The sequence below is a fragment of the Cydia strobilella genome, chromosome 27 (assembly GCF_947568885.1).
Source record: "Cydia strobilella chromosome 27, ilCydStro3.1, whole genome shotgun sequence".
Lineage (NCBI taxonomy): Eukaryota > Metazoa > Arthropoda > Insecta > Lepidoptera > Tortricidae > Cydia > Cydia strobilella.
This window is the reverse complement of record NC_086067.1, coordinates 1,455,796-1,483,407: the sequence shown is the minus strand read 5'-3', so window position 1 is coordinate 1,483,407 and position 27,612 is coordinate 1,455,796. Positions and strand designations below refer to the sequence as shown.

Below are 27,612 nucleotides of genomic sequence, written 5' to 3'. Positions count from 1 at the left end.
TTTGAGAGGGGTCACCAATCTAACCTAACCTAACCCAATGGTTTCTACAGGATGCCTTTTTCAAAAGTTTAGAAAATTTAACGGTTTTTGAAAAAAATGCGTACGGGCAAATGAAACTTCAATCAAACATATTTCGGTTAAGATATTCATATTATTATGAACAAAAACGTAGTCATATTATAGTTTTGTTTCTTCCTCTTGACCGCGGCGAGCTGTGATTGGTCAATTTCATTATAGTTGACTAAACCGTTTCGAAATGAATATTATAGTTGAGTTGGGAGCCAATACATGAAAAGTAGGTACCCAATTACTGTTTGGCATACGAAATCTTAATTCAACCACGAGTAGAAAAACAATATTTTTATGATAAGGAACAAAACATGACGATGCTTTAAAAAAACGCTATTTTTTCTAAATAAAGGTAATTTAACTCATCCTGACGTCATTCTGCTAAATTCGACTTTCCTTAAGGCAAAGGTTAAATTTTATTTATATAAATGTCTTAAACTTAAAATGCCCACAAAGTACCCGAATTATTTTTTATAATTTATTTAATTATTTAAACTTTATTGCACAATACATGAAGGTACAAAAGGCGGACTTAATGCCTTAGTAACTGGCCGGAAAAAGCACAACAGCGGGAGTTGTGGCGATCAAGGGGAGAGGCCTTTGCCCAGCACCCTGGGACACTTTAACGGGCTATTAAAAAAAAGTGACATAATGTCCACAGAAAGATGCGAGTTTTCCGGAACGTTTTTGACCATAATATGGGGCATTTTCTATAAAAAGGGACCTTATTGTCGATGGCGCTTACGCCGCACAGCGTCGTGCGGCATTGTATTTATATCGGAGCATCGTTAATAATGGCGTAAGCGCCATCGACAATAAGGTCTATCATCTTCCTCCAGCTATGAGTTGTGTGCGTGGCTATGAGGCGCCCCATACAAAAGGCTCCATCCGCTTGTCTGGTGGCAGGAGCGCGTTTAACTCCTCCACGTCCGATAATGTCTGCGAAAAAATAAAAACACATTTTCAAAATGGCAGTAACACACAAAGATATATGCACAAAAAAACCCGGCCGAGTGCGCGTCGGACTCGCGTTCCAAGGGTTCCGTACATTACACAATTTAAACAATGCATTTTTTATGTGAAACGTGAGTGAAATGTCTTTAAAAAACCCGTAGGGGTCGGATCAAAAACTAAGTAATTAGGCCCGACTCACGCTTGACTGCACTTTTCTAATAGGTAAAGATCTATTTTGTGTATTTTTTTTTTCAAAATTTTAGACCCAGTAGTTTCGGAAATAAAGCGAATGGTAATTTTTTGCCTATTTTCTTGAATAACTCCTAAAATGTTTATCCTAAAATTATAAAAAAAATATATTTGAGATTCTCACAATGAGCTCTTTTATTTGATATGTAACACGATATAGTTTGAAAAACTTTATTTTTTAATATTCATAAAAGCCCCCAAAAGTGGCCCTCATGTTTAAAATTCATTGTCACGTTACATGTTCCTCTTTGGGTCACAAACTTACATATGTATACCAAATTTCAACTTAATTAGTCCAGTAGTTTCGGAGAAAATAGGCTGTGACAGACGGACAGATAGACAGACGCACGAGTGATCCTATAAGGGTTCCGTTTTTTCCTTTTGAGGTACGGAACCCTAAAAACAACGGGTTGCACTCCGGGAGTGCCGGCAGAAGTGAAAACTTGAATATTAACGTTGTACATTTTTGATATTTTGGTCTCGGTTTACAAATAATACATATAAAACTTCCTCTTGAATCACTATGTATTAAAAAAACCGCATTAAAATCCGTTGCGTAGTTTAAAAGAGGATATAATAAGATAGAGCGGTACTGTCATAGTAAATTTTGTAACCACTATAATTTCACTGCCATCTATCGACATACTTTAAAACTAAAAATGAAGATTTATAATAATACGTCAAAATGTATTTAAATATGGATAAATGATTTTTTTTATTTGCATTAATTATTTTTATATGGTTTTCACCCATGTTCTTTCACTGATATGCGTTAAAATTATAAATAACAAACGAAACCGTCAACGCCCTCTATACGAGAGTAGGCCAAAGCTAGTGATCTGATCGAGAATCAAATTTTCGTGATTTTCGAGGCACGTTTTTTCCTTAGACTGTATCCATCTATTACGGAGTTATATCTATCTTTGGTAGTTTTAAAAGATCTAAGCAATACATAGGGACAGACGGACAGACAGCGGAAAGCGACTTTATTTAATACTATGTAGTGATAAATATCAAATATGTTTTGATTAGTATATTATTTTTATTTATTAAACATTTGTTCAAATTTACAAATTATCAAATTACCAGCAATTCTAAAAAACCGGCCAAGTGCGAGTCGGACTCGCGCACGAAGGGTTCCGTACCATTACGGAAAAAACAGCAAAGAAATCACGTTTGTTGTATGGGCCCCATTTAAATATTTATATTATTCTGTTTTTAATATTTGTTGTTATAGCGGCAAAAAAAATACATCATCTGTGCAAAATTTCAACTGTCTAGCTATCACGGTTCATGAGATACAGCCTGGTGACAGACAGACGGATGGACAGACGGACAGCGGAGTCTTAGTAATAGGGTCCCGTTTTTACCCTTTGGGTACGGAACTCTAAAATTAATTGATGGATGGAAGTTATCTTTCAAAGATTCAAATACTTTGTATCAGACCTTTTGACCCCTATTAGTCACATACGAAAACGTTACTCCCGTCTTACGTCAAACTAAGTGTAGGCGGACCTTGAACTTAAATTATTTTCGAGGAAAAAAGGTCAAAAAAAAAAAATTTTTTTCCACGTAGGTAGTTGAGTACTACTTTGCTATTCCGATAAATAATAGCGAGTTTATACATCGCTTTTTAGGGTTCCGTACCCAAAGGGTAAAAACGGGACCCTATTACTAAGACTCCGCTGTCCGTCTGTCTGCCACCAGGCTATATCTCATGAACCTTGATAGCTAGACAGTTGAAATTTTCACAGATGATGTATTTCTGTTGCCGCTATAACAACAAATACTAAAAAAGTACGGAACCCTCTGTGTGCGAGTCCGACTCGCACTTGGCCGGTTTTTAGAATTAAGAAAATACTATCTGAATTATGCGACGAAAAATCTTATATAAAGCAAAAACGTCTGCTATCGATACAAGGTTTGCAAATTAAGGAATTAAAAACAGGCCAAGTGCGAGTCGGACTCGCCAACCGAGGGTTCCGTACTTTTTAGTATTTGCTGTTATAGCGGCAACAGAAATACATCATCTGGGAAAATTACAACTGTCTAGCTATCGTGGTTCATGAGATACAACCTGCTCAGTGCTGACAGACAGACGGACAGCGGAGTCTTAGTAATAGAATATAATAGAATAGAATTCATTTATTCATGGTAAACTACATTTCATACAAACGTATTACAAAGAAAAAGTATATTTAAAACAAAAAAATATATACATAGTTTACCACAAAATGGTCCCGCCTCAGCATAATGCTAACCTTAAAGTCAGCGCTGGTCTTCCGGCGAGACCATTTGTCCCGTTTTTAATAGGGTCCCGTTTTTGCCCTTTGGGTACGGAACCCTAAAAATGGAGAAGCTCACTGTTTCGGGCCAAACACTCCTGACTTAGGGTTATCATATACCAACTGAGCTACTTACTGACCCGTTGAACCCTAATTTATTTATGCAAATGCCCTGAAACTGTCGCATGCTCAAGATTCCACTTTTATACCCATTGTTACGCTCGTGGTTTCATTTTGGAATATTTCGCTTGCTCGGATCTCAATAGTAACTCGAGTTATAATTAACAGCTTTACTTCCCTTGTTAAATTGGAATATTCATTGATTATAGTGGCGTTTGGTCCCGTTTTTGCCCTTCGGGTACGGAACCCTAAAAATGGAGAAGCTCACTGTTTCGGGCCAAACACTCCTGGCTTAGGGTTATCATATACCAACTGAGCTACTTACTTACCCGTTGAACCCTAATTTATGCATCCCCCCCCCCTCCCATGCCCTGAAACTGTCGCATGCTCAAGATTCCACTTTTATATCCATTGTTACGCTCGTGGTTTCATTTTGGAATATTTCGCTTGCTCGGATCTCAATAGTAACTCGAGATATAATTAACAGCTTTACTTCCCTTGTTAAATTGGAATATTCATTGATTATAGTGGCGTTTCAAAGGCGATTTTTATAGTGTCCCGTTTTTGCCCTTTGGGTACGGAACCCTAAAAATGGAGAAGCTCACTGTTTCGGGCCAAACACTCCTGGCTTAGGGTTATCATATACCAACTGAGCTACTCACTGACCCGTTGAACCCTAATTTATGCACCCCCCCCCCCCCCCTCCCATGCCCTGAAACTGTCGCATGCTCAAGATTCCACTTTTATATCCATTGTTACGCTCGTGGTTTCATTTTGGAATATTTCGCTTGCTCGGATCTCAATAGTAACTCGAGATATAATTAACAGCTTTACTTCCCTTGTTAAATTTTCATTGATTATAGTGGCGTTTCAAAGGCGATTTTAATAGGGTCCCGTTTTTGCCCTTTGGGTACGGAACCCTAAAAATGGAGAAGCTCACTGTTTCGGGCCAAACACTCCTGGCTTAGGGTTATCATATACCAACTGAGCTACTCACTGACCCGTTGAACCCTAATTTATGCACCCCCCCCCCCCCCCCCCCCCTCCCATGCCCTGAAACTGTCGCATGCTCAAGTTTCCACTTTTATACCCATTGTTACGCTCGTGGTTTCATTTTGGAATATTTCGCTTGCTCGGATCTCAATAGTAACTCGAGATATAATTAACAGCTTTACTTCCCTTGTTAAATTGGAATATTCATTGATTATAGTGGCGTTTCAAAGGCTGTCGCTTTTTTGGTAATGTAATTTTGAAAAAAAGAATGTATTTTTTCGTACCTATCATATCATGGTAAGTAACCGTGAGGGGTTTTGTCGACTCGAACTTAGCCGGTTTTTTAACACCACAAGTTTATCAATGTAGTTAAGTTACCCTTTGACTTTGACATATTATCACAGGGCGGACACGCTATACATCAAAAATCACTTGCGTTTCTATGTGTGAACGGTACGTCTGTACACGCGGCATGCTTCATAGTGTGAGTTGGTTAAAAATGGTACTGAACGGCCGGCAAACGGCCGTCAATCTGCTGTCGCGGGGCGAGGGCATTCGAGTCGGGGCGGGGCGGTGCGTGACCGTTCTGTATGATAATACTATTACTTATATTGATATTGTACTCGTATTTAAATTTTAAATATAACGTATTGTTTTTGCTTTACAAGTGTAATGATAATGACGTAAGATATGTACTTATCTTTATTTAGTGCTTAACATATTGTTTTTATACATTTGATTTTGTACCTTGTTTTAAGAACAATAAAGTCGATATTACAAGTATTCTACGATAAGGTCGATTTGTCAGATGTTTTTTTTTAATACTGACTTTTATTTTTATTGCGTTACGGTAGAAAATCAAATGAAAACTATATGTCAAACGCAAACCTTAAAAATAAATCAAAAGCACGTTTAAGACATTTATATAAATAAAATCTAACCTTTGCCATAAGGAAAATCGAATTTAGCAGCATGACGTCAGGATGAGTAAAATTACCTTTATTTAGAAAAACATTACGGTTTTTTTTAAAAAAGCGTTCGGTCAAATGAAAATTGCGAGATTTTAATAATCGGGTTTAAAATTTTCGGAGATGAGATAAGTATTCAAAATTGTACATTGCACTGTATAACGGTGAAAGGAATACATATATCAAAGATAGATATAACTCCGTAATAGATGGATACAGTCTAAGGAAAAAACGTGCCTCGAAAATCAAGAAAATTTGATTCTCGTTCAGAGGGCGCTACTAGTTTTGGCCTACAGTCGTATAGATGGCGTTGACGGTTTCGTTTGTTATTTAACAATTTTAACGCATATCAGTGAAAGAACATGGGTCAAAATCATAAAAATAATTAATGCAAATAAAAAAAATCATTTATCTATATTTAAATACATTATATCGTGTTTTTATAAATCTTCATTTTTAGTTTTAAAGTGTGTCGACAGATGGCAGTGAATTTACTGGGGTTACAAAATTTACTATGACAGTACCGCTCTAGTATAAGTTACTCTATGCATATATGTAAAGGAATACATATATGTACGCTACGACGCCTGCGGGACAGCCGCAACAGTCTCCTAGCACTGCAGTTATAGCTGACAGGCTCGACAGTCAGCTTATCGTGTACTGGACCAGGGTGCACTCATTGGTAGCTGCGTACACATGAGTATGTAGCAGCCGATGAGTGTACCCTGGCTCCTGCCAAAATAGAAATCCAATAATAATAATATAAATAATTTAAGTTTAGTTGCTTAAGATAGTATTAAGTACTAACATGTATGGACCATTATGAAGTCTGAAATAAACGAATTTTATTTTATTTTATTTTATTTATTTATTTATATCGATTTTTGGCGGCGGTTTTGGCCTTTGAAGGGAAGGGAATGGCATTATATTTCGTGATAACGAGAATTTCGCCTTGCCGAGGTTCGAGTTATCGAGGTTCCACTGTAATTACGATGAAAAATTCCATTTAACTTGTACGAAACTTTTCAATTAATAAGTTTTCTAAATGTGAAACTTATTATATGTTTCTCTAGTATATTGCTTGTCTTATGACGCCATTCGACTGTAATATCATTATTAATATGAAATTTGACCTTTGCGTTAAAAACATCGAATTTTACATAATTATGAATCATGTAATTTGCATTACATGTGTAAAATAAGGAAAAAAGTATGTAAAAAGTACCTACCCTGGCGAGTCGCTCCGCGTGACGAGCGTTGTTTTGCTGCTAGTAAAGTACAGTATAGTACAGTACAGTATACCTGTTGTAAGAGTGAGTTGAATCGATTGAGTCGGTGTGCCGCCTCATGTACCCTGGCGAGCCGCTCCGCGTGACGAGCGTTGTTTTGCTGCTAGTACAGTACAGTATAGTACAGTACAGTATACCTGTTGTAAGAGTGAGTTGCATCGACTGAGTTGGTGTGACGCCTCATGTACCCTGGCGAGCCGCTCCGCGTGACGAGCGTTGTTTTGCTGCTAGTACAGTACAGTATAGTACAGTACAGTATACCTGTTGTAAGAGTGAGTTGCATCGACTGAGTTGGTGTGCCGCCTCATGTACCCTGGCGAGCCGCTCCGCGTGACGAGCGTTGTTTTGCTGCTAGTAAAGTACAGTATAGTACAGTACAGTATACCTGTTGTAAGAGTGAGTTGCATCGATTGAGTTGGTGGGCCGCCTCATGTACCCTGGCGAGCCGCTCCGCGTGACGAGCGTTGTTTTGCTGCTAGTACAGTACAGTATAGTACAGTATACCTGTTGTAAGAGTGAGTTGCATCGACTGAGTTGGTGTGCCGCCTCATGTACCCTGGCGAGCCGCTCCGCGTGACGAGCGTTGTTTTGCTGCTAGTACAGTACAGTATAGTACAGTACAGTATACCTGTTGTAAGAGTGAGTTGCATCGACTGAGTTGGTGTGCCGCCTCATGTACCCTGGCGAGCCGCTCCGCGTGACGAGCGTTGTTTTGCTGCTAGTACAGTACAGTATAGTACAGTATACCTGTTGTAAGAGTGAGTTGCATCGACTGAGTTGGTGTGCCGCCTCGTGTACCCTGGCGAGCCGCTCCGCGTGACGAGCGTTGTTTTGCTGGTAGTACAGTACAGTATAGTACAGTATACCTGTTGTAAGAGTGAGTTGCATCGACTGAGTTGGTGTGCCGCCTCATGTACCCTGGCGAGCCGCTCCGCGTGACGAGCGTTGTTTTGCTGCTAGTACAGTACAGTATAGTACAGTATACCTGTTGTAAGAGTGAGTTGCATCGACTGAGTTGGTGTGCCGCCTCATGTACCCTGGCGAGCCGCTCCGCGTGACGAGCGTTGTTTTGCTGCTAGTACAGTACAGTATAGTACAGTACAGTATACCTGTTGTAAGAGTGAGTTGCATCGACTGAGTTGGTGTGCCGCCTCATGTACCCTGGCGAGTCGCTCTGCGTGACGAGCATTGTTTTGCTGCTAGTACAGTATATTACAGTACAGTATAGTACAGTACAGTATACCTGTTGTAAGAGTGAGTTGCATCGACTGAGTTGGTGTGCCGCCTCATGTACCCTGGCGAGTCGCTCTGCGTGACGAGCGTTGTTTTGCTGCTAGTACAGTACAGTATAGTACAGTACAGTATACCTGTGGTAAGAGTGAGTTGCATCGACTGAGTTGGTGTGCCGCCTCATGTACCCTGGCGAGCCGCTCCGCGTGACGAGCGTTGTTTTGCTGCTAGTACAGTATAGTACAGTACAGTACAGTATAGTACAGTACAGTATACCTGTTGTAAAAGTGAGTTGCATCGACTGAGTTGGTGTGCCGCCTCATGTACCCTGGCGAGCCGCTCCGCGTGACGAGCGTTGTTTTGCTGCTAGTACAGTATAGTACAGTACAGTATACCTGTTGTAAGAGTGAGTTGCATCGACTGAGTTGGTGTGCCGCCTCATGTACCCTGGCGAGTCGCTCCGCGTGACGAGCGTTGTTTTGCTGCTAGTACAGTACAGTATAGGTTATTTTGTACAGTACAGTATACCTGTTGTAAGAGTGAGTTGCATCGACTGAGTTGGTGTGCCGCCTCATGTACCCTGGCGAGCCGCTCCGCGTGACGAGCGTTGTTTTGCTGCTAGTAAAGTACAGTATAGTACAGTACAGTATACCTGTTGTAAGAGTGAGTTGCATCGATTGAGTTGGTGGGCCGCCTCATGTACCCTGGCGAGCCGCTCCGCGTGACGAGCGTTGTTTTGCTGCTAGTACAGTACAGTATAGTACAGTATACCTGTTGTAAGAGTGAGTTGCATCGACTGAGTTGGTGTGCCGCCTCATGTACCCTGGCGAGCCGCTCCGCGTGACGAGCGTTGTTTTGCTGCTAGTACAGTACAGTATAGTACAGTACAGTATACCTGTTGTAAGAGTGAGTTGCATCGACTGAGTTGGTGTGCCGCCTCATGTACCCTGGCGAGCCGCTCCGCGTGACGAGCGTTGTTTTGCTGCTAGTACAGTACAGTATAGTACAGTATACCTGTTGTAAGAGTGAGTTGCATCGACTGAGTTGGTGTGCCGCCTCGTGTACCCTGGCGAGCCGCTCCGCGTGACGAGCGTTGTTTTGCTGGTAGTACAGTACAGTATAGTACAGTATACCTGTTGTAAGAGTGAGTTGCATCGACTGAGTTGGTGTGCCGCCTCATGTACCCTGGCGAGCCGCTCCGCGTGACGAGCGTTGTTTTGCTGCTAGTACAGTACAGTATAGTACAGTATACCTGTTGTAAGAGTGAGTTGCATCGACTGAGTTGGTGTGCCGCCTCATGTACCCTGGCGAGCCGCTCCGCGTGACGAGCGTTGTTTTGCTGCTAGTACAGTACAGTATAGTACAGTACAGTATACCTGTTGTAAGAGTGAGTTGCATCGACTGAGTTGGTGTGCCGCCTCATGTACCCTGGCGAGCCGCTCCGCGTGACGAGCGTTGTTTTGCTGCTAGTACAGTACAGTATAGTACAGTATACCTGTTGTAAGAGTGAGTTGCATCGACTGAGTTGGTGTGCCGCCTCATGTACCCTGGCGAGCCGCTCCGCGTGACGAGCGTTGTTTTGCTGCTAGTACAGTACAGTATAGTACAGTACAGTATACCTGTTGTAAGAGTGAGTTGCATCGACTGAGTTGGTGTGCCGCCTCATGTACCCTGGCGAGCCGCTCCGCGTGACGAGCGTTGTTTTGCTGCTAGTAAAGTACAGTATAGTACAGTACAGTATACCTGTTGTAAGAGTGAGTTGCATCGATTGAGTTGGTGGGCCGCCTCATGTACCCTGGCGAGCCGCTCCGCGTGACGAGCGCTGTTTTGCTGCTAGTACAGTACAGTATAGTACAGTACAGTATACCTGTTGTAAGAGTGAGTTGCATCGATTGAGTTGGTGTGCCGCCTCATGTACCCTGGCGAGCCGCTCCGCGTGACGAGCGCTGTTTTGCTGCTAGTACAGTACAGTATACCTGTTGTAAGAGTGAGTTGCATCGACTGAGTTGGTGTGCCGCCTCATGTACCCTGGCGAGCCGCTCCGCGTGACGAGCGTTGTTTCGCTGCTTGTCCACCATTGAGGAGTACAGGCGGGTGATTTCGGAGTCCGCCTGCAAGAATAAATAGATAGATCGTTTTATGTAAGTACACTCATGGACAGTTTATTATTGAAAATTTCATGCAGAGTTATTTTGGTCCGACTCTACCTCTCTAAGTTTAGTAGCATATAGACCTTACCTCTTTAAATTTAGTAGTCAGTTGACCATACTTCTTCAAGTTTAGTAGCATATTGACCTTACCTCTTTAAATTTAGTAGTCAGTTGACCATACTTCTTCAAGTTTAGTAGCATATAAACCTTACCTCTTTAAGTTTAGTAGTCAGTTGACCATACTTCTTCAAGTTTAGTAGCATATAGACCTTACCTCTTTAAATTTAGTAGTCAGTTGACCATACTTCTTCAAGTTTAGTAGCATATAGACCTTACCTCTTTAAATATAGTAGTCAGTTGACCATACTTCTTCAAGTTTAGGAGCATATAAACCTTACCTCTTTAAGTTTAGTAGTCAGTTGACCATACTTCTTCAAGTTTAGTAGCATATAGACCTTACCTCTTTAAGTTTAGTAGTCAGTTGATCTTACCTCTTTATGTTTAGTAACCAGTTGATATTACCTCTTTAAGTTTAGAAGCAAGTTGAACTTGTTCCTGAGCCAGTGGAGTAGCGCAGGCGGCCAAATGTGCTTGTAGTCGCGAACACAGACGTATCCAAGGACGCGCGTCTAGGCCTGATAATAATTATAGATTATTATATAATGATATACAGGGTGAGCAATCCAAATGGGTCAGTAGGGAGAAGTCAGAAACCATGAGAGATAGCGACATCTGTTCTTAGGAACCATGACTTCGAATTTAGATTTAATATTAACGGCATTCAGTTTTTTTTTCAAAGCGCTGGTAGTCTAGCGGTAATGGCTCGCGACTTGCAATCTGGAGGTCGCGGGTTCAAACCCCGGCTCGTATCGTGGCTTGTATTAATGAGTTTTTTATACGAAATATCATTTGATATTTACCAGTCGTTTTTCGGTGCAGGAAAACATGGTAAGGAAACCAGAGTAATCCCAATAAGGCCCAGTTTACCCTCTGGGTTGGAAGGTCAGATGGCAGTTTTGGCGCTTTCGTAAAAACTAGTGTCCACCCCAATTCCTGGGATTAGTTGCCAAGCGGACCCCAGGCTCTCATGAGCATGTGGATCGTCTTACCTTCAAGCACTTCGGGATCGCGAGCGCCGGGCAGCCCCAATGTGCCGCGCATTATCGGCAGAAACGTTGGGATTTCCTTAAAAAAACCAAAGATAGATATAACTCCGTAATAGATGAATACAGTCTAAGGAAAAAACGTGCCTCGAAAATCAAGAAAATTTGATTCTCGTTCAGAGGGCGCTACTAGCTTTGGCCTACTGTCGTATAGATGGCGTTGACGGTTTCATTTGTTATTTAACAATTTTAACGCATATCAGTGAAAGAACATGGGTCCAAATCATAAAAATAATTAATGCAAATAAAAACAATCATTTATCCATATTTAAATACATTTTATCGTATTTTTATAAATCTTCATTTTTAGTTTTAAAGTGTGTCGACAGATGGCAGTGAATTTACTGTGGTTACAAAATTTACTATGACAGTACCGCTCTAGTATAAGTTACTCTATGAAAAAACGAAGGTTATGTTTAAAGGTTCATTTTGCGGTATTGTATCATAATGTTGCATTTATAACATTTGAAACTTTCGCGTTTTGAACACATATTAAATCACATTTAAAATCGGGTCTATCTAGCGAATTTATTTTGTTACCTTTATTTACCGACGTTTCGACACAGGTTTCACTGGTCGTGGTCGCGGCTAACTGACGTCCCAGCAAAATGTCAAAACAGAGATTTGTGTGACTACCCGACGAAAAGTTTATTTAGTGTTGTGTTGTGTGTTACAAAATAAATTCGCGATAGACCCGATTTTAACCTTTTCGACGCCGTGTCAAGTACAAAAGCTGTCATTAGGACGCCACGTCACCGAAGTGTCAAAACTGAAATTGAACTTTATGCATATGCACGTAGGTCTATGTTGCTCTGTGGTCTGTGACCGATTAAAACGTCTTTGGCGTTGGACCTGTGGTGCCGATATATCCATCATTGGCGTTCAAAAGGTTAAATGTGATTTAATAAATGTTTCATTTGTCAGAACGTGTTTTATTCAAGAACCATTGATTTTATCCAACTTTTGATAACGGTATACTTTAGACGAAAGTGGACGACCGTCCTGATACCTTTTCTCCCTGGATATTAACATTATTGAAAATATTTTAACACAATTAGACGTATTTTTAACACAGCTATGACGCTCATTTGACTTAAAAAAAAATGGAATTAGTTGTTTCATTTTTGCTCTTAACTCTTACAATAGATAATTAAAAAAATCGAAAAAAATCAAACAAGTGCGTATACTGAGTTTAAAATACATAAAATTGTACAAAAATATATTCTATAATGTCAACATCCAGGGAGGAAAATGAGGACTATGTATTAATTTCAATTCAATTCAATTATTTATTTAATTCGAATCATTTTGATCCATATAGTGTTAGTAAGTACAACAAAACTTAAAATGAATTAAGGTTAGTGACATGCAATTACAATTCACAAAACACACACATAAATTATAAAATAATAAAATACAATAACAAATAGAATAAAATCTAGGCAATCTAGATGCACCGTTTCTCAACATCTGTTGCTGCCACATGTAGACTGTTCCAGTGTTTGAGTAATGGTGCATCTATCTTACCTGCCAACGTTTTCAGGATACTATTGTTACTGCCACACAGTCTCCGCATAAGTGACGCCGATCTGTTGCGTATAATCGCAAAAAAGTCGTCTTAAAGTCGAAATTAAGAAGTAATTGTCCACTTTCCTCTTTAAGCAATGTATCTACCATCGCCCACACCATAGTATAAATAAATAAATAAAAAGCTTTTATTTCAGGCATTTACCAATATTGCGTATAAAATTAAATACTACTTAACAACTAATTGACACTGTGAAGGACAGACGGACAGACGGCCAGCGGAGTCTTAGTAAGAGGGTAACGTTTTTACCCTTTGGGTACGAACCCTAAAAATGGCAGAAAATGATACCTGTAACCGACGTATGTCCTCGTCCAGTGTCGCCGTGGCCTGTTCCTTGACAACGACAATGTCTCTGGTGCGTTTAGTCTTGCGAGCTAGAAGTGACATCTGTCGCCGCTGCAGGAGCGACTTTTTGGAGTCCTGCCGTTGGTTCTTCGTTGAGGTTTTGGGGGAATCTGATACAATGTTATAGGTAAATATTTTTTGTAAATAATTTTTGAATATGACGATGTACAATTACTACAAATAAAATATATTCTATTTTATATTCTATTCTATTCTATCTGATTAACAATTATTATTATTTAATTAAAAGTAAAACTAAAAGTAACTAAGAATAACAACTTATAAAAAAAAATAATTAAAAAACAAAACTACTCTTAATTAAAAAACATCTAAATAAGGCGGCTTTCTCTCGCAGCGCATAAGTATTGCCATTCAGCGAGAGAATGCTGCCAGCATCTTTGGCACAATGCCGCGGAGGCCTTATTTAGATGTTTTTTAATTAAGAGTAGTTTTGTTTAATATTGTCTTCGGTTACCGCGATAGTTACTCATGAAATAAAACTATGAAAACGGATTATATCGCGTATATTGAATTTATAATACATCCCGACGTTTCGAACTCTTTACAGCGTTCGTGGTCGGGATGTATTATAAATTCAATATACGCGATATAATCCGTTTTCATAGTTTTATTTCATGAGTAGTTTTGTTTTTTAAATTTTTTTATTTATAAGATGTTATAGGTTAGGTTTGAAATTATCATGATGGATTAAAATTAAAACCGGCCAAGTGCGAGTCGGACTCGCGCACGAAGGGTTCCGTACGATTACGCAAAAAAACGGCAAAAAAATCACGTTTATTGTATGGGAGCCCCACTTAAATAAATATTTATAATTTATTAACCCTTAAATGCATATTGTTGCCAAATGTATACAAAGCATTGGACAGCTCACAGATTCAACAGAAAAAAGCTTAACTTTCTGAACGCACCTTTAAACCAAATAAAAAATAAAAAAATCAAGCATTTAAGGGTTAAATATTTATTTTATTCTGTTTTTAGTATTTGTTATTATAGCGGCATCAGAAATACATCATCTGTGAAAATTTCAACTGTCTAGCTATCACTGTTCATGATACAGATACAGCCTGGTGACAGACGGACAGACAGACAGACAGACATGATAATGCTTTCGAAATTAAGTGTGAGAATGTAAAGCAGAACAATATATATAGCAAATTGTTTAATGATAGTAATCACATCACAATACATATGTGATATGTAACTATACTTTTGAGTAGCATTAACGTAACAATTCATTCGGTTCTTGGCTGATTTTCTGATTTCATACTCATAATCTTTATTGCAAATCACATTGTATCTTAACCTATACTTAACATAGAATTGTGTACAACATGACACCCCGTAGGGCACCCTGTAGGGCATTTCATTTCATGTCTCTTAATTACCTATATAGGAATTTATGTCTTGGAGACCCTTTACATCTCTAAGGATAATTTGATAATTTAACAAAAATTCGCAAATGATAATTTGGAAACCTCTGTAATCCAACAATGTTAGGTTTTTTTGCCCGTCCAGATTAGCAACCCTACTGTATCCTACTGTTTGTTTGGGAGGTTACCCGAACTGTCCAGGACCGGAGTCAGTGGAGGAATATGATTCACACCCCAGCAGAAGGTAACAGGATGAAAAGAAGAAAAAAAACCGGTCAAGTGCGAGTCGGACTCGCGCACCGAGGGTTCCGTACTTTTTAATATTTGTTGTTATAGCGGCAACAGAAATACATCATCTGTGAAAATTTCAACTGTCTAGCTATCACGGTTCATGAGATACAGCCTGGTGACAGACAGACGGACAGATGGACAGACGGACAGCGGAGTCTTAGTAATAGGGGCCCGTTTTTACCCTTTGGGTACAGAACCCTAAAAAAAAAGACTGTTTTTATTTTGGTTTACCTTACTGAACAATATGAGACTCACCTCCTATAGGCCGGTCTACGGTGTACGAGATGTAGGGCAGCTCGGAGTCACTGCACACGCTAGCTCCCGGGGAATTGTTGCCACTGGCCGAGGGCTCTCGACGATGTTCTGTAACATACACTTTTGTGTTAGGCAATAATAGTTTGAAGTAAAATTATAATAAAGTTAAATTATGTAGAAAAATGTGTACATAGGAATGTGGGTTAACTTTAGACTGATTTCACTTAGAAATAACAAACTCAAAATATGATACAAAAAAATAAACTATACAAAATTATTTACTGACAAAAATTATATTTGAGACTAGGCTGAGCCTGTCCTGCTGAGTCCTTTTAGACAGACAGATGGACAGACAGACAGACAGACAGACAGCGAAGTCCTAGTAATAGGGTCCTGTTTTTACCCTTTGGGTACGGAACCCTAAAAACTAAGATGCATAATAAAACTTGCAAGTAGATTTTTTGAAAGCATAATAATTAGAAATGCACATATGACAACTTGGAAGCATCAAGCTGATCTGATGATGAAGCCATAAGTAGACCCCTCAAGATTTAAAAGATTATAACATTTCAATTATTTGTGTACTTTATGTAAAAGTTGAAATAAATGTCATATGCAGAAGAAAAAGTGTGACCAAGGCCTCCAGTGCTCACAGCTGGGCAAAAACCAGCATTACCTGCATTCACGGCAGATACCTCAACCACTGGACAACCCAGGTCATAGCAGCTTGGGTAATGCGCATAATAAATTCCAGTAATACATTATATTATTATTTTAGCTAAGTATGTAGTAATGTTAGGAATAAGACACTGATGAAATTAGGATTTTACATTGCAATTTGACATTTTTTTTCTACCATTAGCCTACTTATTATTATACGACATTAATAAATTGAAATAATAACTATTAATAATAAACTGACAAATCAATTCAATTAATCATTTACCAATATAATTATTTTTGACGATATATTCTTAGATTTAGTTTTAAGATTTGCGGTCATTTATTTTATTTTAATTTAAATTGATTACTAATAAGTAAATGTAATTAGCCTAGAATAATATTACTATTGTGTGCCCTTACAGGGTGTCATGATCTGACTTTATATTATTTAACACCTATTATGTACATGACAATACAATAAGGCATGTGATGCGGAGGGATGAAAGTCATGTGACGAGAAAGGTATTAAGAATGAATGTGGAGGGAAGTACGAGGAGAGGAAAACCGAGGAAAAGGTGGATGGACTGTGTGAAAGATGATATGAAACTAACGCAAGTGAATGATGAGATGACGGGTGACAGAGATGTATGGAAGAAAAAGACATGCTGCGCCGACCCCAAGTGAATGGGACAAGGGCAAGCGAATGATGAAATGATAAAATTGTCAAGTATATATTATTATTATTATTTATGTGATAGTCAGCAAACGAGCAGACGAGCCGCCTGATGGGAAGCAGTCATAGTAACCCATGGATAAGCAACATCACAGGAGCCACTTAAGCATTGCCGACCCTTGAGAACCCTAAATAGTATATGCAATCTCTTAAGGTGGTTCGATTTTCATACAAAATTCAATCTGCTTTAATTAAGGCACTACACACTATTACTACACAAATATTTGCTCATTTATCTACTTTCGAATATTCGTTTGCGCTAAATTAATAGAAAAACTTTTTTTCATACAGAAATCATACATAAATCAACGTAATTTTTTCATCAATTTTACGTATGTGTGTGTCACAAATGTCGTGTACAAATACGTTGCGTGCGGCGTTGCCACTCTATGACGTTGGCGACGTTGCCTGGCCGACCTGGCAGGATTTGCAGTGCCGTCATGTTTAGTGAATTTTTATTTGACAATGTTGACACTGACACAGGGTCATGTTTATTGTGACATCAATTTGTTTGTATAAATTGAAAATGATAGCAACGCAAAGAGTATAATAATATATGTACTCGTAGCAACGTCTAAACCAAGTTACAAAAATCATCGGTGTTCTGGTCCGCGAAAATCCAGAAAAATTCAGACTCAATTGAAGCGGAATTCATGATGGTGAAGTTTCGTAAGGTAGGTACAGTTTCATTCCTTCATTGTACATTGTAATTTTCTCGTGCCGATCTTTTTAGAAAATAATTCTCACTTCTTCCGTAATGGTAGATATAAGCAGTGAACAATACCTATATAATGTAATTATTACTGTTTTGGTTGCCGAATAGTCAATGTGTCACTAACTCTAGGTTTTTTTAGGTATTGTGCAAAATGAAGAGGCATCCTTGGAAATAAAATGTTTTCCTTCATTAGCCAGAAAAAATCAGGACATCCTCACTGCAATAAAGTAAAATAAAACATTTCCTGGGGATGAAAATTATGGAATTTTGTCTGTGAATGAAAAACACAATTATTACTAGGTAAGTAAATGATAACTTTATTAGAATCCATATTGTTGCTTCATCTTTCTTCCTATAACATTAGAGATTTTGTGCTATCATGATATTATTTTTCTTTCAGGTACAGGGACAACTACGGATAACAAATATGAAAAAATGTTATTTCATTTGTTGTGTGAATCCATCTACACCAACAAGACATCCACTGCTGGACATAGGCCTCCCCAGGGATCTCCACAACGACTGGTCTTGCAAGACCGGCCAAAATATCGAGAAATAAATAATATAAATAAACATGATAAATATCCCGTTTTCTATAATAGTTATAATTAGAAGGCCATGCAATGTTGTTACTCACTGTACCTACTTGAATCCAAAAAAATATATAAAAAAAGTTTTAATTTTATTTTACAATTACTACTACAGGTTACTTATTACTTATTACAGGTTTTAATTATTTACGTTTGTAATAATTGAACCATAATTTACTTTCTGTTCATAGTGTTCGTTTGTCTATCTTTGTTCACGCCACCACTGCGTGAGGACGGAGGACGATTCCGGGCAGCGGGCGCGGGCGGCGGGCAGCGGCGCCGGAGCGGCGCGGCCGCCGTCTCCCACTCACTCTCTCTACGAACGACCGGCATGACATCATGTCGCGTCCGCGCATCAAGCGCTTGTATTTTTTACATTTATATTAATACATAACATTTACTGTGTACAGGGTTGTTTGTTTGCTGCCGAAGCCCCAATCCTGCACAAGTTGGCGACCGTGACAGGACACTGCCTACAAGAAATGGCCAGTGAAGTCCACAGGAAAGAATAAGAAGCCATCCAAGTGCCTGCACTATCACGCACTCGTCGGGCGAGGCGATCACCGGTCCAAGGTCAAGCGGCGGATCTTTCTCGAAGTCTCTCGGACAGCCATCGCTCTGGAAGACCATTCGCAAAGGAAGTAACCCGTTCCGTGTAAACCCCCGTTTTGATTCCCTTGCACCCCCTTTCGATTTGTTGTGAATAGTGTCGTGAGTTTGTGGATAGGTATAATAGGGTTAGTGTGATCCAAATTTGCACTACCAAATCGTAAGTAAAACAAATAGTTAACTTACAGTTTAGTTCAGTCGCCGGTAGGTACAGAGAAATCTACCTAACCGGGATTGCAAACATAAAATATAGCATAGATTCAATAAGAATAATTTGCTTTAAATTCATCAACGCCGAGTTGTTTTCAAGTTTCCAAATAACTTGTTATTTAAGTATAAAGATATACTTAACGTTTATTATAAGAAATAACGTTTCTTTGTTCAAGTTTGACTACTTATATTTAGTTTGTAGTTGCCTACCTACGTAAATACGTACTGTAATAGCAATTAGTACGATTTATTGAATCTTTATTGCCTCCGTCAGACATTTAGGGCGCAGTTTAGGCATAGATTCGTTTAGGCATTTAGTCAGTTGTGATTAATATTGCAACGTGACAATTAACAACCCGAATAAAGGGTACAATATTTGTAGCTTATTTACAACATATATTTCGTGTTATATTTGTGCGCCGAGCATAAAAAAGGTACCGATTAAGGATAAATACTTAAAAAATTACAATAAATAGTCCCACTTAACCCTTAGATGGTCCAATCTTACATTTATTTAAGATTTGTTTTCATTTACGCATTTTCGTGTTTATTTCACGGTGCATTTAATCGCTAAATATTCGTTTGTGCTCATCATATCTAAACTTGAAACTTATTTGCACATTTTGCTTTCCCCTGTTCTCGCATCCGCAACAATCATTGCACCTCGCTTAGCCCACGCACCGAACATTCCAGGTGGTTGTGAAGCGGCGCTCGCTCGGCTACCTACTCCGGCTACGGGGCCACGTGTCCGCGCAACAGCGCGCTCGCTTATCTTCTTGCTTCGCCTCGCTGGAATTTGGTTTGCTTGCACATTTTAACCCTTCTCTTCATTTATTTATTTGAGTGCTTTGATTCAGTGAATAAATAAAATGTCAGACACTGACAGCAAGGACAGCGTGGAAATGGACGAAGTGAAACTGAAAATGTTAGTTCGCAAACGCGGTACTATTAGATCGCGGATTACTAAATTTAAGGAATTTCTTACCGCGTATGAACAAATTAATAAGGAAGAGTTGACCACTAAGAATATAAGCGATATTAAGTTAAGATTAACAAAGGTCAACGAACTCTTTCAAGAGTTTGAATCGGTTCAGACGCGGATAGAATCCAAAGACAGTGAAGAAAATTTAGATAAACGTTTGCAAGAAAGATTTGAAATAGAAAATCAGTTTTACTCTGCCATTTCTAGCGCTGAGGAAATGGTCTCCGGCCATGAGAAGCGAGCCGAAAGCCCCAGTAGGAGGCTTTCAATTGGAAGTAGTTCTAATCATCATTGCGCTGGTCACTCTGGCCAGCTACGTCTCCCGACGATAAAATTGCCCACTTTTGATGGGAATTACACAAAATGGCTCGAATTTCGGGATACGTTCGACTCGCTGATCAATGGAAATGAGACTATTCCCAATATTAGCAAATTTCATTATCTCAGATCCTCCTTAGAGGCTGGTGCTGCAGTCACAATAAAATCAATCGAGTTTACGGCCGATAATTATCAAATAGCGTGGGACCTACTTTGTAATAGGTACAATAATAAGAACGTGCTAATAAATAATCACCTCAAATCATTTTTCACACTTGACTCTCTTAACAAAGAATCTCATAAGTCGCTAAGATTTATTGTAGACCATGTTTCAAAAAATTTGAGAGCCTTGAATACGCTTGGGGAGCGCACAGATATGTGGGATACTCTGATAATATACATAGTTGTTCAAAAATTGGACAGTGTGACTAGCATTAAGTGGGAAGAGTACAAAGCCACCCTTGCGGAGTCTCCACGTCTCGAAGACTTTTATCAGTTTCTAAGAAATCGTGCCGACGTATTGGAGACTGTGCAAGGAGGCAGCGCCAAGAGCGCTCAGACAAATAATAGTCAAAATAAAAATGATAAGTTTAATCATACAAAATATGGCAAGTTTAATAATTACAACAAAGAACATAATCAGGTTAAGTCCTTCTTTTCATCAGCGTCAAACAACAGATCATGTATCATGTGTAGTCAGAATCATAGATTGTTTGAATGTAAAATGTTTGCAGAGATGTCACCTGAGGCGAGGGAAGTTGAGATCACCAAGAAGAAGTTATGCCTCAACTGCCTTCGCCCCGGCCATCTCACACAAAACTGTCGTCTTAGCTCCTGCAGGGCCTGTAATCAAAAGCATAATAGTTTATTATGTAGAAAAAATAATAATGAAAATAACAATAAAAATAAAAATGAGACTTACCATGAAAACAAGAACATCAACTGCGACAAACCTGGTTCTAGTAGCGAAGGCCCAAATAATCATAACTCAGCTGTTGCTAGCACTTCGGTGACGTCACTTACAACATGCTTGGACGATAGCGAGGTTCTTCTGGGCACCGCCATCGTTGAAGTCAATGATGATCATGGTAATACTCACCTTGCCCGAGCTATGATCGATTGTGGTAGCCAAAGATGTTTCATAACTGAAAACCTGAAAAGGAAACTTAATATTAAAAGTAACAATTCGAAAAGACGAATAACTATGCTCAATAATATAACATCAAGTGCCTCTGATAGCTGCACAATTAAAATTAAATCTAGATTTAATTCATATTCTGTTGACGTAACTTGTATGATTATTGAAGCGGTTTCTGACGATGTACCCGAAATGGATCTGAATATAGACGAATTGAACTTACCTGACAATATACGCTTGGCGGATCCTCTGTTTTATAAAAGTGACAAAGTTGATATTTTAATGGGGTCCGACATAATGTGGAATATTGTTAAGGCTGGGTATCAAAAAACGCTAGGCAAAAATGGACCTACGCTAATTTACTCAAAGTTAGGTTGGTTGGTAGCGGGTCCTATGTGCCCTACCACACCTATTTTGCCGCAAGGTAAAATATTATGTAATTTTAGCCAAGAGATCAAGGATTCACTTTCCAAGTTCTGGGAGTTAGAAACGTTTACCGCACCTACTAAGGTATGTTCCACGGATGATCAAATATGTGAAGAATTGTTTGTAAAGAACACAATCCGGTTAGACTCCGGTCGATTTCAAGTTTCAATGCCATTGAAAGAGTCCCCAGAGGTCCTGGGAGACTCATTTGCTTTAGCTAAAAGATGTTTTTTCAATTTAGAGAGGCGCTTTCGAAAGCAGCCTACTTTAAAACAAATGTACAGTGAATTTATTCAAGAATATGCAACACTGGGCCACTTGACTGAAATAGAAAGGCCACCAAATGGCAATTACCTCCCTCACCACGCTGTGTTGCGCGAAAAAAGTGAAACTACCAAATTGCGTACTGTATTCAATGGATCAGCACGTACCACATCAGGTAAATCATTAAATGACATTCAGTACGTGGGCCCAGTGGTGCAAAATGACCTATTGTCTATTTTGCTGAGATTTCGTCAACATAAGTTTGTTCTTACTGGCGACATAGCCAAAATGTATCGCCAGATCTCATTGGACGAATCTCAACGTCATTTACAGTTGATATTATGGAGAGATAACGAATCTCAACCTTTGAGAACACTGCAACTCAACACTGTCACGTATGGCACGGCATCAGCATCTTTTTTAGCCTTCAGATGTCTAGTTCAGCTTTCAAAGGAATGCACAGATCCTAAGATTGCAGATGTAATCAAAAATGATTTTTATTGCGATGACCTCATTACTGGCAGTGATGATGTAGCTGAATTAAAACGCATACGCGATGCAGTGGTTGACAAGTTAGCCGAAGCTTGTCTCCCGCTAAGAAAATTTCGAACAAATGTGCCAAGTATATTTGCGAACGATCCCACTTCCACCACATGTGATGAAAAGGATTTATCGCAAGTAAGCGATCAATATTCAAATTTACAAAACCAGTCATCAGTACTCGGTTTGAATTGGTGTCCTTCGCAAGATAAGTTCAATTTCTTAGCTGATTTTGATATCGAGCCTGTGTCCACAAAGAGAAATATTCTGTCAGCTACGTGCAAGATATTTGATCCACTTGGCTTGCTAAGCCCTTGCACGATAGTACCCAAAATGTTGCTGCAGAAACTTTGGCTTTCTGGACTCGGGTGGGATGATCCGGTGCCTTGCGATATTGACAAAGAGTGGAATAATTTCATATCTAACATAAATCAAATTGCAGACATAGGGATTCCACGCTTTGTCATGCAAGACTCACCGGCATCGATACAACTTCATTGCTTTGCGGACGCATCCCAGAATGCATTCGCAACATGCATTTATATACGTTGTGTGGACTCGAAGGGCAATGTTTCAGTAAAATTGCTCTGTGCTAAGGCCCGGGTCACACCGGTATTAAAAAAATCGACTATTCCTAGGCTTGAATTAGCTGCTGCTTTGCTGGGAGCTCAATTGAGCGCGAAGGTATGTCAGTCACTCACATGCAATTTTGACAAAAAATACTTTTGGAGTGATAGTACTATTGTTTTAGGTTGGATCAAGAATGTGAACTTAAGCAATCTCAAACAGTTCGTTTACAATAGAGTGAATGAAATACACGAGCTGACTGACAAATCTTCGTGGAATCATGTACCTACGGATATGAATCCGGCAGATATTGCCTCGCGAGGCATCGGCCCGAGCCAATTACAAAATGCTAGTATGTGGTTCAACGGTCCTTCATTTTTGATGAAATCCGAGAATGAGTGGCCTAACACTGAAATAAGCAGCGCCGAGCTGCCAGAATTAAAGGTTTATACTTGCTTAGTCTCAAAGCAGCCGTCATTCGACTTTGATCGGTTTTCCAAGTTCCACCGAATGATTCGCGTGGTAGGATATATTTTAAGGTTTATTTTCAACTGTACACAAGCAATAGATGCACGTCAACACGGCTTTTTATCGACTGAAGAAATAAATAAGTCTACTCGAACTCTCATCAGGGCCAGCCAAGGGGATTCTTTCGCAGACGACCTACAGTGCCTCAAGCAAGGTCGGCCTGTGCACCGTAAGTCCAAAATTTTAGCTCTCAATCCCTTCTTGGATGAGCATGACTTGATTAGAGTTGGAGAACGTATACAAGGAGCGATTTGTGACTATTCTAAAAAACACCCTATATTATTGTGTTCAAAACACACATTTACTAAACTTTTATTGAGAAAGGAACATGAGAGCCACATGCATTGTGGTCCTCAATTGTTATTAAGTATTATCAGAGACCAATATTGGCCTATAGGGGGAAGAAATCTTGCGCGTAGCACTTTTAGAAAATGCATAGTGTGCGTGCGTATTCAAGGCAAATCAATCCAGCCCATGATGGGTAACTTGCCTCCTCCTCGAGTTACACTGACCTACGCGTTTACAGTAACGGGCATGGATTTTGCAGGTCCCTTCTTAATTGCAAATCGCCAAGGCAGGGGCTGCAAGTTATCCAAATGTTGGCTATGTCTGTTTGTATGTCTTAGTACCAAGGCTGTTCACTTGGAAGTAGTGAGCAGTCTGAGTACTGAGGCCTTTCTCATGACTTTCCGTCGATTTATATCACGCCGCGGCCGGCCTCATGATCTTTATTGTGATAATGGCACCAACTTCGTGGGAGCCTGTAACGAGTTGGGTAAAATGTTGCGAGCAAGCCAAAAGGCTATGACTGAGGCCGCCCATGATAAGGGCATCAAATTTCATTTTAGTCCGGCATATTCGCCTCACTTTGGAGGTATCTTTGAAGCAGGCATAAAATCGGCAAAGTCACTTTTAAAACGTGTAATTGGTAATTCTAGTCTGACGTTCGAAGGGCTTACGTCACTATTCACTCAAATTGAAAGTATTTTGAACTCCCGGCCGTTAACCCCTCTGACGTCAGATCCCTCAGACCTGTCTCCTCTGACTCCAGGGCACTTCCTGATAGGGCGTCCACTCACCGCCTTACCAGAGCCACCTGTTACTACAAATTGTCCGAACAGATATCAAAGAATAGAGCAGATGAGACAACACTTTTGGACCCGCTTCCACGATGAGTACTTGAGCGAGCTACAGCAGCGGACCAAATGGAGGGAGAAGCGGAACGAGCTAAAGGAAGGTGATCTCGTCGTAATCAAAGATGACAACGTTCCACCGATGCGGTGGCGCTTGGGACGAGTGCACCAACGGTATAAAGGCCAGGATGGCATCACCAGAGTGGCGGACTTTAAAACTGCCAGAGGCATGGTGAAGAGGGCAGTAAACCGAGTCTGCCTCCTGCCAGTCCGAGACAGCGAAATGGATGGTTCTCTTGCAAGCCAGGGCTTCCAAGGCGGGGACCCTGTTCACGCCACCACTGCGTGAGGACGGAGGACGATTCCGGGCAGCGGGCGCGGGCGGCGGGCAGCGGCGCCGGAGCGGCGCGGCCGCCGTCTCCCACTCACTCTCTCTACGAACGACCGGCATGACATCATGTCGCGTCCGCGCATCAAGCGCTTGTATTTTTTACATTTATATTAATACATAACATTTACTGTGTACAGGGTTGTTTGTTTGCTGCCGAAGCCCCAATCCTGCACAATCTTGATCTGTTTATTGTTTCATTCTCAATTGCTCAAAGGTTGACTGGAAGAGATCCCTTATAGGGATAAGTCCGCCTTTGTACATTGTATATATTTATGTTCTTTTATTGTGTTTGTAATCTGTCTTATGTACAATAAAGTGTTTACATACATACATACATACTACTTTATTATTAGTACATTACGATACAAGTGCGAAAAGTAGGAAATTGGCAACGAGTGGCGATAAATTGAAACACGACCGAAGGAAGTGTTTTAATCGACACGAGTTGCGAATTACCTTTTCGCACGTGTATTGTACAACGTTTTACAGTACATAATTATGGCCCTTTACATTTTCGACATATACACGTATTGTACTAATTACCGCACTAGGGCGGTAACGTATATGTAGCACCATATGTACTAAAAAGTATTTTACAGTACATATGGTGCAACTTTCTCGCCCTAGTGCGTAAAGAGCACTTTTCATGCATATGTCGAAAGTTAAAAGGGCCATATGTACTGTAAAACGTTGTACGATACACGTGCGAATAGGTAATTCGCAACTCGTGTCGATTTAAAACACTCTCTGCGGTCGTGTTTTAATCTGTCGCCACTCGTTTCGAATTTTCTCTTTTCCGCACTTGTATCGTAAATAACTATTCCAAACGCAAGGGTACGATGATAGATCTCAATTCAATATAATTTTGCAACATTTGGCATTATTAGGTTATAAATTGTATGGAGATGAGATCTATCATCGTACCCTTCCAGTTTGAAAAATACTATAGAGGCTGGGCAGTAAGGGATTGCTTTACTTGTAGAACTATATTTAGCGCTTTAAAAAAAAACTGATACCTGACACTTACAAACCTGGACTTCCTTGGGCTAGTGCTACTAAGAATCGTCAGTATTCTCCATCCTTTCTGAGTTGGAAGAACCCAAAAAGGTGAGATTTGTGAAAGTCAGGTTTTCAATATATGTGGCGTTTTCAACCAAACGGGTACGTACTTATTGTTGTCATATTTCCATACAGCTTCAAAATGAAATCAACCTAATCGACAACCGACAATGTGGTACCTTTTAGTTCAAAACGTCACATATTTTTATAGAACGTTATAAACTAATTTATTAATAATACTGAATATCTGGGAGAAAAAGAAAACATAAGTTAAAACTCAAAAATGCTCGTTTTCCCAGAGATAAGACCTAGCTAGATCGAACCCCTTACAGCAAATTTCATCGAAATCGTTAGAGCCGTTTCCGATATCACTGAAATATATTTCGGTTATATCGGAATCGGACAAGAATTCGAAGAATAAAAGGTATAAGAAACATAAGATAACACAAAAAGGACAAAAAAAAGTACCCCTGACGTACCAGTCTCGAACCCGAATCCTCTTGCACGTATTTCCACGAACATACCGCAACGCCATTGCAGCATACTTACACTGCATGAAATTGTCTACTACAAGCAATCACGGAAACACTGTTTGCATGTGTGAGTAATAGTAGGAAATAGCATGACAGAAACACTCTGTCGACTTTAAAAGTGTTTTTTACACTAATGAAGTATTCAATGTTTATTATAATAGTTCAATATTTATGTAAAGAGTGCGCTAAACATAATTTTAAGTATACAGATACCAACACTATTCCACAAAAAAATAAAACCTGAAAATTTGCGAAAGTGACGCCATCTAGCGGGGTTTAAGCTTTGGGTAACCTAGTCGAACCACCTTAAGGGCTTTGGCCTTAACTGTGGAACTTATTAAGACAAGCTCACCTGGAGCACTGCTAGGGGCAGCGATGGTGTGACCACGGCGCACGGGCGGCGCTCGCGTTGCCGCCTTCGGCGCGGCTGCTGATGACTGCTCTGATCCCATGCTGGTGAAAACTAAACAGATTGTACTTGTAATTAAAAAACAAGTACTATAGTTAAAAAAAACAAGTGCAGTGATATACACGCATCAGCTTTCAGCTGCTAGTGTATTAAACAATATAATAATATAATATAATATAATAATTCCAAATAAATTCAAATACGCGCTCGTTATCATGAACGATACTATGTTTAAACATAGTTTACGACGTTTTTACGCCTCTCTATAGTTATATCAAACAATTATCATTGTAAAATGTTTTCAGTTTTCGGTGATTACAGATTCCTCTATAAAATTTATAGGTAATTATTATGAGTACCTGTTAATTCACCGAGGCACGGGATTTAGCAGTATACGGAATCTAGTTTTACTTATTGTAATGTAATCGTATTCTTAAATAAATTAATTTCTTCAAAAATGTTTA

The 27,612-nt window shown here is 39.6% G+C and overlaps 1 protein-coding gene across 1 annotated transcript; it reads right to left on the bottom strand.

The window, feature by feature from the left end:
- Positions 1 to 894: 894 nt before the first annotated feature.
- Positions 895 to 27,612, bottom strand: LOC134753669 (BLOC-1-related complex subunit 5). The gene is made up of 8 exons (XM_063689610.1): positions 27,508 to 27,612; positions 27,092 to 27,192; positions 15,341 to 15,448; positions 13,347 to 13,513; positions 11,417 to 11,492; positions 10,830 to 10,942; positions 10,134 to 10,268; positions 895 to 1,008 (listed from the first exon to the last, which is right to left on the bottom strand). Exons 2-8 carry the CDS (start codon positions 27,189 to 27,191, stop codon positions 928 to 930), a joined length of 780 nt encoding a protein of 259 aa, XP_063545680.1. The 5' UTR covers position 27,192; positions 27,508 to 27,612; the 3' UTR covers positions 895 to 927.